We start from the raw sequence: 12,207 nt of genomic DNA on the forward strand, positions 1-12,207 counted from the left end.
ATAATCAAGTAAGAAGAAGGCGTGGCAGTATTAGTTTTTGTGATCCATGGGTCTCGTGTCATATTTCATATTTCATTGCTTCATTTCACGTCACGGGTATTTCGGTTGCTGTGATGGGTTCCGTGTTAGAGTCACTCGCCGGCATTTTTCCTGCATAGGCCGCTTTTGATAGTTTTTTGTTGTTGTTTTGATCGCAATATTAATTCAATTATGCTGAAAATCGAATGAATCAAGTGTAGTTGTAAAGAAGAAGTTGCCTTATAATGGCGTTGATGTAAGGGAGGCAGAGAAGGCTTCTGGTGGGCAGGTACATCAACGCAAGTCAAGTACGTACCTCTTTCCCAGTCAGCCAACCCCACGTCTGGAGCTCCGTGGATTGGAACTTGGCCTTGCATCGTCCATACAGCGAATCTAGCCTCAGAACCAACATCGCCGCCGCATCTTGCCCTCTCTTCCCCCAAAAGCGCCTTATTCTCGCAAAGACGGCAATGCGCCGCTATTTCTTCCGGTAATCGCCATGTCGTCACTACCATCAGGCGCCTCCTCCGGCAAGGAGTCGGGCCTGCGCGTGCCCAGCAATGGCAAGACCATCTACCACCGCCCCATCAATCGCACCAAGACGTCGGAGCTCAGCCAGGCCAGCTTTGCCTTTCTATTCTCCGAGATGGTGGCATATGCGCAGAAGCGCGTAAAGGGCATCCAAGAACTGGAACACAGGTACGACTGTCTGCCCGCTCCCTTCCCTCTCCTCGTCCCTCTGCCTCTACTCCGAAATCAGAATCTTGCAAGACTTGGCGACTGGGACTGACAAATGCTATCCAATGATCCAGACTCAACGTTCAGGGCCACTCTATTGGCATCAAACTTCTCGACCTCCTCCTCTACCGCGAACCCGTGCGCACGCAACTGCGACCCCAACACATTGTTGGTCTTCTCCACTTCATTAAGCAGAACGTATGGCAGCACCTCTTCGGCAGGCAAGCGGACAGGCTAGAGAAATCAACGGACGCGGAGAAGCCCGACGAATACATGATTATCGACAACGAGCCGCTGGTCAACCAATACATTAGCGTGCCCCGCGAAATGAGCCAGCTGAACTGCGCGGCCTTTGTAGCCGGAGTTATAGAAGGGGTATGTGATGGTGCCGACTTTCCTGCCAGGGTAACAGCGCATACAGTTGGAGAGGGGGAAATGTGGCCTGGAAAGACTGTGTTCCTGGTCAAATTTAGAAGCGAAGTGGTGGAGAGAGAAGCTTTCTTGGCAAAGACTTGATTTGGTGCTCGATACAATCCAAGGGTTGGGAAGATGGAGTTGTAAGAAGGCTACATGGGACGGAGTTATTGGAGTTGAGGGTTCAGATCAGCAATCGTCCGTTTGATGGATATGCCGGTTCAGGGCTATTTCAGGCTGCAGGCCAATTTGATGTTTACATATCAACGATGTAGAAGAAATGCGCGATGAAAATCATTTATCATTCAATACCCGATAGTCGAAGTTGATGTTTAGTTACCGTAACGCCGTGCCAATTCCCAGCCTTCATATTAGAGCCTCGCAACCCGCGTACTTCTCATAATTCCACCGGCCAAACCCATTTACCGTGGCAGTCCCTTTGACGCTTTGCTGGGCCCAGCAGCCCTGCTCTCTCGCCCGGGGCCCTGTCTCATCAAATCCGACAGGCCCAGATCCTTCCACGCGGGCTCTTTGACACGCTGCGTCGCGCGCTGGATTCCAAAGGCGGCGTGCTGATCAGGAACAACATCGTCCTCGTCCTCTGGGTTGATGGGACGGTGCTGAGGCGGCACGTAGATCTCGTCGTCGGGGAGCTTGTCCTTGCAAAAGTCCTCGAAGAGATCGGCGTCACCAGAGCGGTGCATGTGCACTTGGGTGAAGCATGAGTCTTTGTTCTGGCAGAGAGACATTGTGCGCGTCAGCTAGGTTGTTGCCTTAGGTACCCAGGGGATATATGCCGTAGTATAGAATCTCACGTACCATGATGCAGTATGCGGAATGAGAAGATATCACGGATTAGGTGTTGGGAGCTGAGTGTTGATGCGTCAAGAAAGCATGTGTCTGGAGGAAGTACAAGCTAAGGTACGGACATGACCCTTCGCAGCTTGTTGTGGGGCCACTGTAAACACGGTCATTCATGTGATGACACCTATTTATAAGGTGTCAAATATTCAACCAAGATAAGCCATCATTTATTAAATAAGCAATTATAATCTATTCAATGAGAAATAAGTTGGAGTAATCATCCGTTCTAATATAATTTACCTTTGGGTGCATGGATGTGCTGGTCTCGAAGATGGAATTGCACTCTCCGTCAGGATAGTTGAGTTCATATGCAGTATTACCTGTAGACTGTATATAGCTTATAACACATCATAAACTGCAAATATTCACAATTGAAAGTATTCACATGATGAAGAATCTGAAAAAAGATTTCTAAGAAAAACACTGCTCATTTGCTCAATCTAATCCTACATACTGTCGTCTATCGCATAGTTCACATAGCACCACAAATCCAACACACATCCCATCATACATGCACACTCGGTGCCTCCGCCTACAGCTTACAAATACTTCTCATGCACACGAATCATCTTCTTGTTAACAAACTCGTTGAATCCAAGATCTGCCAGTTCTCTGCCAAAGCCCGAGTTCTTGACACCTCCGAATGGAGTAGCGGCGGTGGCGTTCATGTGGGAGTTGATGAATACCATGCCAGTCTCAATCTGCGCAGCAACTTTCTTGGCGTGTTCAATGTTGGTAGAGGCAACAGCACCGCCCAAACCATATGGGGTTGCATTGGCCAGCTCGATAGCCTCCTCTTCGGTGTCGACAACGTACAAAGAGGCCACAGGTCCAAACGTCTCTTGAAGGAAGAGCGGATTCTCTCTCGAGATATCGGTGATGAGCGTGGGTTCAACGTAAGCACCAGGACGGTCGATTCTCTTTCCACCAACCACAACCTTCGCACCGGCAGCCTTTGCCTCTTCGATTTGGCGCAGAATGTTGACTACGCCGGCTTCAGCGAAGAGGGGTCCGACAGAGGTAGACCTGTCCCTAGGGTCACCAATCTTCATGTTCTTGATAAGCTTGACGAAAGCCTCCTTAAACTTGTCGCCTCGCTCACGGCCGACGATGATATGACGCTTCAGAGCTACGCAGACTTGGCCCATGTTATCCATTCTGCCATCGAATGCGATCTGGACGGCCTCGTCGAGATCCGCGTCCTCGAGGACGATAAAAGGGTCTGAACCACCGAGTTCCAGAACGACCTTCTTTAGGTTGCGACCAGCTCGTTCCGCAACGGCCTTTCCAGCCCTTTCACTGCCCGTCAAAGTCACTCCTCGAACGCGGAAGTCGTCGATGAGGGTCTCGATTTGAGGGATAGTGGCGAGGATGACCTGGAACACCCCAGCAGGGGCTCCAGCCTGGAGGAAGAGCTTCTCCAAGTACAGGGCGGACTCTGCCACACAGTTGGCTGGCTTGACAAGGGCTGCATTACCAGCAGCCAGCTGAGGAGCCACAACACGGATGACCTGATAGTAGGGAAAGTTCCATGGCTCAATAGCCAGAATCACACCAACAGACTCTGAGACAACCTCAGCGCCAGGGACGCCGGGGCAAGGAACAGACTTCAAAAACCCTTCGGCATTCTCGGCGTAATACTCGAGGATGTCGCAAATGTAGTCGACCTCCCCCTCCATTTGTGCAATCGCCTTGCCCATTTCGGTAACAGCAATTTCGACCATTTCCTTCTTGTTCTGGCGGATCAAATCGGCCACTTTGCGGAGAATCTTTGTCCGCTCGTGTACCGGGGTGGATTTCCAGACTTTGGTGTAGGCATTATGCGCCTTATCGATGGCAGCAGAAATCTGTTCATCGGTTGCAGTAGGAAATGTCTTGAGATGCTTGCCATTGCTGGGGTCAATGACCTTGTACTCTGTCAAGCTGTGTTGTTGAGACATTTTGGGTTTCGGTGGCTTTGGTATATGAGTGATCTGTAGAAGTTGTTTGATGTTTCTTCAAAAGTTGAATATTGAAATTGGAGTGAAGATGATTTTATGTTTTTTCAAAAGTTGAATATTGACACTGGAGTTGAAACTTGAAAAGATTTTTTTGGGGTTGATGTTTTGCTGTTTGAATTGATGCTTTGCTGTTTGGATTGATGTTGCTTGCTGATGAGATGATTGTGATTGTGATTGAGAAGGCCAATATCACTCCATCATCGTGGCCTTATATAGATATTCTCTTCCACCATGAGAGGAGGATTGCCGTCTACCTCGGTTTCGGATTACGAACCCCAGGTCCACCTCTCCCACTGATGTCCGAGCCTTACAAACAAGCATATCTGCCATGTGCCAAATGTTCTGCGTCACGTAGCACTCCAACGCCTGACGGAAAGACCCTGACGGAAAGAAGGTTAGAAATCCACCCAATATTGGCTATTGTACGGAGTAAGCGAGATACGCGACTCCACCGGGGCGAGACGGTACTTCCCGGCCCCACCACCGACAGACCCTGAGACTTTGATTTGGCCCTGTTCTCATCTGCTCCGGATCCCCGCAAACGAGCTGGGTTGGATAGAAAGGTTCCGGAGTGGCCTCGGAGCAGCTACAACGGGATGAACTAGCCCGTTTGACGTCTCATTAGATAATTTTGCTGACCAATATATCGAGGTTGGAATAGCTCGAGCGACGCGTGTAGTCTTGGGTGCACTTTTCTCCGGGCGTCTCCGTGAGGCGAGCCACGGCAAGTTCCAGACAATGGGCAGATCATGCGTATGCCTTTTCTCAGCAGAAATGACAAATGGACCCCAGATTTTTCACAGATGTTAAAAATTGATACATCACTTGACCCCATGGGGATGGTCATGCATGGAGTTGACGTATGTGGGTTAACCTGAATGGCGTAGAAGAGGCGGAAGAAGCCTATGTATGCTGATCAAGTTGAGCGTCTAGAATGGAGAAAATCATGTTAATTGGATAGAGTTGGTCGGGTAAATTATTCCCAGAGGATGTATCTAGAACTTCGAGGGTGACGTATGATATTGTATAGACTTAATCTCTTTCTTTTTTTCCCCTCCTCTTCTTCAACTCTTCCTGTTGTTGCTTTCATTCTCATTGTCTTCCATAGTAGATCGGGCACTGAAACAGCGTAAACACTGGTAGCATTCATTCGCCGTGCTCCATTCACTTGGTCCTGGCTTGATGACTCAGCTTGCTTTCATCTGGCTGCCTGCACCTATCAGATAACACAACATGCAGCAATCAGTTGGCAACCATGGTAACAAGCTGGATCAAAGGAATTTCAATCTTGAGTAATCTCAAACCAGGAGCTGGCTAATTGGGTAAACTCCCGATTGTTCTCCATCTCTTTGTAAAGTACTTACCCAGGTATGAACCTATGCCGCGAGATACGACTCTGCCTTTGTAGTGTCTGTGTTACTAACGGGTAGCTGTAGTGGGGAGCGGCGGTCGCTCTGACGTTCTACAGGCAGCTTTGTCACCTACGGGCTCCCCCGCCTGCCTGAAGCTTGACCCCACCACCAACTCAAACATCACGACCTTGAATCTAGCCTCTGCTTTGGTCTCTGATCTCTGACCTGTAAACCTCCGACCTCCGACTTTCGTCAAGGCTGCTTCAGCCTCCGAGATCCCAGCATCAACCGCCTGTGAGCTCCAGGTAGATGCGCTAATCCGGCATCTCTCCGCCTAGGTACAAAGACGAGGAGCATCACCATGGCTACCAACGCCGCCAACGCCGCCACGCCACAGGCCGTCATAGGCCATGTGCAAAAGCTAGGCGATGCTGACCCCGACTTTCGCTTCATGTCCCTCAACGACTTGCTGCAGCTGCTTACGACTGCTCGGGATGACTTCCTCCAGCACGACTATAACATCGCCGCAAGAACCGTTGATGGCATCATCAAGACGTTGGACGACCAGAATGGAGAGGTGCAGAACCTAGCCATCAAGTGGTATGTTTAAACTTTAAGCCCTACACCTGTCATTACAATCGTGAAGTGGCTAACGCTCGTTCCACCGACTTGTAGCCTTGGGCCGCTTGTTGGCAAAGTCCCGACACCCATCATTGCTCCGATGATCGACAAGCTGTCGTCACTGAAGCTCAAGAACTCCGTCGACACCGCTGTGCCTGCTCTGGCGCTTCGAGCTGTCATCACCGCGCTTCCTCGACCGATCCCAGGCATTCCGAGTACCCCTGGTGTTCAGGAGGCATACAACGCCGTCAGCCGTGTTCTGATCCCCCGGCTTATTGGTCCTGGACCCCTAACACGAGTTCCATCGGCAGCCCGAATCAATCTCCCTACGGTACCAACAGGGCTGCTGCAGGATGAGAATGGCGTCAACGCTGAGGCAGTCGATGTCCTAGTAGAAGTTGTCCGATGTTTCGGCCCTTTGCTGCAACAGGTTGAAGTTGAGGCAATGCAAGAGGTTGTCTTGCAGTTATTGCAGGGCGATAAGGCTACATCTGTCGTTAAGAAGAGGGCTGTTGTCGCCATATCTATGCTCGCCGTCTATCTATCCGATGCACACCTGGAAGATGTCATTAATCGTATCACTGCTGGCCTGTCCGAGTCCAGCATCCCCCCCGTCACACGTCGTCTCTACATTTCGATAATGGGCAGCATGGCCCGCTCAATCCCTCCTAGATTCGGCGTACATCTTCAAAAGACAATGTCTTTTATTCTGGATGCCCTGTCCGAGACGGAACTCGAAGAGCACCTAGAGAAGATTAGCGATGGCGATGACTTGGGACCAGAGTTCAATGAGATCCGCGAGACTGCTCTCGTCGCACTTGAGGCATTCCTGGCTTCGTGCCCACAGGAGATGCGGCCCTTTACGGATGCCTCCCTCGCTGCTTGCTTGCGATATCTCAAATATGATCCCAATTATGCCGTTGATGACGACGAGGAGATGGATGTCGATGAGGAAGAAGAGGAAGACCAGGACGATGAATTCGAAGACGACGACGGATTCGAGGATGACGATGACGACGCAAGCTGGAAGGTTCGCCGCTGTGCTGCAAAGGCCATATACACCCTCATCTCTACCCGCGGTAGTGGCGATCTTCTGGATAACGGCGTATTATACAACCAGGCGGCCCCTAACCTTGTGAAGCGTATCGAGGAGAGAGAAGAAAACGTTCGTCTCGAAATCATCTCTGCCCTGTCGCTGCTCATTCGCAAGACTGGTGAAGGCCTTCACACGGTGGATCTGACCCGTGATGAGTATGAGCCCGAAATCGTCTCCCAGATGCCTCTCAGTCGCAAGAGGAGAAGACAAAGCAGCGCCGGAGGATCAAGCGCTGCCAAATTCATGGCGGGCACCGGCATCACATCACTTGCTGCTGAGAAAATCCCCTCCCAGGGCCCACGAGCAGACCTCTCCAAGCTTACGCCCACGATTGTCAAAGCCGCAACGAAGCAATTGAGAGGAAAGACGGTCCCAACGAAGCAAGCCATCATTAGCATGCTGGACGACTTAGTGTCTGTTCAGCACGGTGGCCTCGTTGAATTCTTCCCAGAAATCATCGGCCCCATCATCGAAGCAGTCAAGACCACTGGCACGAGTTCAATCTCGTCTTCTCTTGCGGCAGCGGGAGGTTCTGCCTCGGCAACCCCAAGCACCTTGCGCGTCGCTTCATTGAAGCTTATCAGCGATATCGCCAAAACGCATTCATCCTCTGTATTGCAACCATATCTTAGCAAGGTTGTTGCTGGAGTGGCGTCTGCCGTTCATGACCGCTTCTACAAAATCTCAAGCGAGGCTATCCGCACCTCAGAAGAGCTCGTCAAGGCGATTACCCCCCCTCGATCACGAAACGGTGGTTCGAAGTTCAAGGATGACCTGGATAAGCTCTACGAAGTCATCGTTGACCGTGGCTCTGCCAATGATGCTGACGCAGAGGTTCGACAGCGTGCTATCCATGCTCTAGGAATTCTTATTTCTAGGACATCTGGCTCAGAGGCATCCGGCCTTCTATCGGCTGAAAAGCGCACACTCGCCTTGAATATTATTCAAGAGCGGCTGAGAAATGAGACAACTCGTCTTGCTGCGGTGCGCGCTGTTGACAACGTTGCTGCATTTGCTGTATCGCCCGACCAACTGGAGCAAGCGTGGGTCCAAGATGTAGCCCTGGAGCTCTCAGCTCAGCTGCGAAAGGCAAACCGATCTCTGCGAGGCTCCAGCATTCAGGCCCTCAAGCATCTTGTTCTTTCAAAAGCTACTCAGGGCAAGCTAGAACCAGCTACTATCCAGGGAATAGTATCGGCGTTGCTACCCACGATTAAGAACAGCGATACACATCTCCTCGGCCCAACTTTAATCATTCTCGGCAACATGGTACAAGGACATGCTAACTTGATTATCAACGACGAGATGATTGGTGCGCTTTGCCAGCTGCTGAAATCCCACTTTGCCAACATTGTCCTCGACCAGCTTCTTGACTTGATTAGTCGAGTCGGCGAGAGTGGCGCTGGCGAACCTCTTATGCAAGGCCTTCTCAAGGACGTGAGCGTTCAGGGAGACCCGATTGTCGTGGGCAAGGTGATTGGCACTCTGCTCGTGACGGGCGGTACCTCGGCTGGCGTTTCTCTCGATAGCTTCGTCACGGAGCTTCACGGCAGTACCCAGCGCGGAGACGAGGCCGGTGTAAGCCTCGCCCTTGCTGTCCTAGGAGAGTCGGGTATGAGGCTTGGAGCCAAGTCACCTCTTCAACCTCAGTTGTTCTTGGAGCAATTCCATGCAGAGCCAGACAAGGTGTCGCTGGCCGCTGCCATTGCACTCGGCCGAGCTGGATCTGGAAACGTGCCGGAGTATCTCCCAGTCATTCTCAAGACGATGGAGGGTGGGGGCAACACGCAATACTTGCTTATCCAGTCTATCAAAGAGATTCTGCAATCAATTTCGTCACAGTCCACCGATCTCCAGACCTATGCCAAAGCAATCTGGGATCAGCTTATTGGAGCATCGCTGAATGCTGACAACAAGATTATCTGCGCCGAGTGTGTCGGCCGCCTGGCCACACTGGATCCTGCAACATTTATGCCCAAGCTCCAGGTAAGTCTAGCATAGTTGACGAGTGGGGTTTCACAAGTTGCTAATGTTACTTTAGACGCTTTTGAAGGATGAATCATCAGGCATTCGAGGCATGGCAGTTCAGGCTGTCAGGTACACGCTCCCAGAGAGCGATGAGACGTTTGATGCAATGCTCAGAAATGTCCTCATTGAGATGCTCTTGACAATGCTGCAAGACTCGGACATGGAAATTCGACGCCTGGCGATGACGACGCTGAATTCAGCGGCTCACAACAAGCCAGATCTTATTCTGCCTCACCTAGGCGAACTACTGCCCTTCGTGCTCAGTGAGTCAGTAATCAAGAAGGAGCTTATCCGGGAGGTCATGCTAGGCCCCTTCAAGCACAAGGTCGACGACGGTCTGGAAGTCCGCAAGGCAAGTAGATTACATCATTGCACGCAATTTTTGCATATCGCTGACACTAGGTTGGATACAGAGCGCATACGAGACCCTCTATGCACTCATGGAGACGGCTTTCACACGGATCAACAACATTGACTTTTACGATCGAGTTATCGCTGGTCTCAAGGATGACAACGATATCCGTCAGCTTTGCAACCTGATGGTTACCAAACTCATTGTCATCGACCCCGATGAGACGGCTCGCCGCTTAGACTCGATTGCCGAAGCCTACCGTGGAGTCCTCTCCATCAAGCTCAAGGACAATGCCGTCAAGCAAGATGTCGAGAAGCAGGAGGAGACCAACAAGAGCATACTGAGAGTAACGCTTCTCCTGGGAGACAAGATGAAGGCGATGACTGGAAACGCCGGAGCCGCGACCAGCAATGCAGCGGCAGCGGGCGCGTGGACAGGTTACTGGGAGTGGGCGAACAAGGAGTTTGATCGGCAACTTAAAGGTCTGCGAGAAGAGAGCAGCCAGCTCCACACGAGGACGCTCTGAAGAGAGTTTGAGTGGATGGAAAGAGGATCAGCAGGCCAATAGGGAGATACGGACGCACAATGCGGTGTAACCATGGCATTCTGCCTTACGGCACAGGCTCATGGCCCATTAAAAATATGCATGTTGGCTCTAGGTTCCTTTACTCGTACATTACGGCTATGGCATGTAGCAGCAGTAGCAGATTAGAAAGGGAAAAAAAGACTCATTTGACTAGGAGATATATCCAAGGGTCCAGGGGCCTGGTTGGCTGGGTACGGGTTGCAGGGCCATGAGGCATCCACAACGCTGATGCGGACCGGTTGCAGATAGATCCGCTTGACAGGCCAGATACTCGGTCGAAGGCATCTCTCCTCCAATCCTCCTATGAGCAGCTCCGCAGGTATCCATCCATCTCGTCAAGGCGGCCTGCAGGCGTTTGTTGGACAGGCACACACAGCTCGGTGTAGCAGCACTAATAATAGTACGATACAGCCCTCGCATGCGGAAGAATGAAACCCCCTCCAGATGATGATGATGACGATGGTGAGAAGGGATGATTACTCGTATCATACAGTATCTTAGCAAAGCAAAGCAGCAAGGGTTTTCCAAATCTCTCCAATCTCAAAGAGGCATATCCTCGTATGTCGTAGCGAGAGTGCGGGGAAAAGCGGCTAGGTAACGGTAACCTTTGCCTCGTACATTAGTTATTGATTACCGTCTTGTCTTGTCTTTTGAACTACAGTAGACTAGAATCTTATACGCAGCAGGCACTAAGGCATCTGGGTAAGGTAGTTCACATGTCAGTGCGTTGCGTTGCTTTTCGATCCCTCTCGTCCGTGCTGGGTCTTGGGGTCCTTGAGTACTACCTGGTAGTAGGTTATGTACTGCACGGAGGAAGGCCGCAACGTAGTAATGCATCTTATGGCGTGCATTCCCGGCGGGTCCCTCTTTGAGCACACGAGATTTCGTGGGATTTTGAATGGCGCGGGTTTGCCTAATGGAGCAGGCAAAGGAAGCGAGTGGCAAGGTCGCATTGGCTGAAGATTACCTATTGTACAATCGAGGTTCGCAACATCAGACGAAAGTAGGATACTCACTGCCTAGGTACCTAGTAGGCATTACGAATAACTTTGCAAGGCTCCATCCCAGCATTCCATGGCGCTGCATCAGATGACGTCCAAGGGCCTTGTCTGTCTCTTTTACACGTCTTCTGCATGGCCCTTGGCTGGCTGGGGGGGATTAGTTACATACCTAGTACCGTAGTCGAACAAGGCAGAAAGAGAGAGAGAGAGAGAGAAATGATACCTGTCACTGCCGGACCTTACCAATATTGATTGATACATGGATTGGCGCGCGGACGGAGTTTGTTGGCAGAGCGAAGCGAACAAGGGTAGGCGATTGGCCGGCCCGCCTGGAAGGGAAGCCAAAAAAGCGAGGTTCTGCATACTATGAGATAAACGGGCTGGGGTCAAGTGGTTTTTGCCTGGGATGCAGATGCAGCGCTTCCGGCAGCGACCCTAGAGCTAGAGGCGAGAGACAATGCAGGACTTCTGGGGCGACAATAGACGAGCTGGAAGTTGAATGGCCGATGTGGGCGTCGGCGTCTGTGTGGCTTTTGCGCCCGCATTGTGTGTGTGGATGGGATGGGAGCTGGGTTCGTCTATATAAGAATGAGGCGTGCCCGCTTGGGTGGAATGGGTGCCTTTTGTTTCTCTTCCATTTCTTGTATAAATACCATTCGTGTATCTCCCCAGCTCTCTTTTCCTGACTCGACTCCGTCATATATATATACATATATACTACTATACCAAGTATATATTGACTGCTGCTCATCGTTGACCGGCACTTGCACGAGACAACAAGAGAAACAAACCACATAAACACATACACACAACACTCATCAGCCATGGCCCGACGAACCATCTACCTCGACGCCCTCAACGACACCACCTCCAAAGGCGCTGCAGGCGAGTCCAGCGGTATCCTCACATTCTTCAAGGGCGTCGTGCGAGAGGCTCAGACCTGGGTCTCCCGCAGTGGACCAAGCGTCAAGGCGCCAACGATTGAAAAGCAGGCATTATAAAGAGGATTATGCATTGGCTTCACATGAGAGGTGCTGAGAAGCACATTGGCTTCACATGAGAACCTTTTCTGTCTTTTTCGTTTTCTTTTTTCTTTACACCCCCATTGATATCCATCGGCGATGACTTGCATTCGCA

General features: G+C 51.0%; 4 protein-coding genes across 4 annotated transcripts; 2 read left to right on the forward strand and 2 right to left on the reverse strand.

The window, feature by feature from the left end:
- Positions 1-517: 517 nt before the first annotated feature.
- T069G_00530 (transport protein particle (TRAPP) component domain-containing protein) lies at positions 518-1,272 on the forward strand (the record flags this gene model as incomplete). Its single annotated transcript, XM_056167740.1, has 2 exons — positions 518-717; positions 831-1,272. 2 exons carry the CDS (start codon positions 518-520, stop codon positions 1,270-1,272), a joined length of 642 nt encoding a protein of 213 aa, XP_056033056.1.
- A 320-nt stretch (positions 1,273-1,592) lies between these two features.
- T069G_00531 (apc13p protein domain-containing protein) lies at positions 1,593-1,919 on the reverse strand (the record flags this gene model as incomplete). The annotated part of the gene is made up of 1 exon (XM_056167741.1): positions 1,593-1,919. The coding sequence occupies one exon, from the start codon at positions 1,917-1,919 to the stop codon at positions 1,593-1,595; it is 327 nt and encodes a 108-aa protein (XP_056033057.1).
- Positions 1,920-2,573: 654 nt separating this feature from the next.
- On the reverse strand, positions 2,574-3,974 carry T069G_00532 (aldehyde dehydrogenase family domain-containing protein; the record flags this gene model as incomplete). The annotated part of the gene is made up of 1 exon (XM_056167742.1): positions 2,574-3,974. The coding sequence occupies one exon, from the start codon at positions 3,972-3,974 to the stop codon at positions 2,574-2,576; it is 1,401 nt and encodes a 466-aa protein (XP_056033058.1).
- Positions 3,975-5,747: 1,773 nt separating this feature from the next.
- Positions 5,748-10,009, forward strand: T069G_00533 (TATA-binding protein interacting (TIP20) domain-containing protein; the record flags this gene model as incomplete). The annotated part of the gene is made up of 6 exons (XM_056167743.1): positions 5,748-5,986; positions 6,062-6,285; positions 6,349-6,686; positions 6,735-9,089; positions 9,145-9,483; positions 9,545-10,009. 6 exons carry the CDS (start codon positions 5,748-5,750, stop codon positions 10,007-10,009), a joined length of 3,960 nt encoding a protein of 1,319 aa, XP_056033059.1.
- Between the last annotated feature and the right edge of the window lie 2,198 nt (positions 10,010-12,207).

Source organism: Trichoderma breve, chromosome 1 (assembly GCF_028502605.1).
Source record: "Trichoderma breve strain T069 chromosome 1, whole genome shotgun sequence".
Lineage (NCBI taxonomy): Eukaryota > Fungi > Ascomycota > Sordariomycetes > Hypocreales > Hypocreaceae > Trichoderma > Trichoderma breve.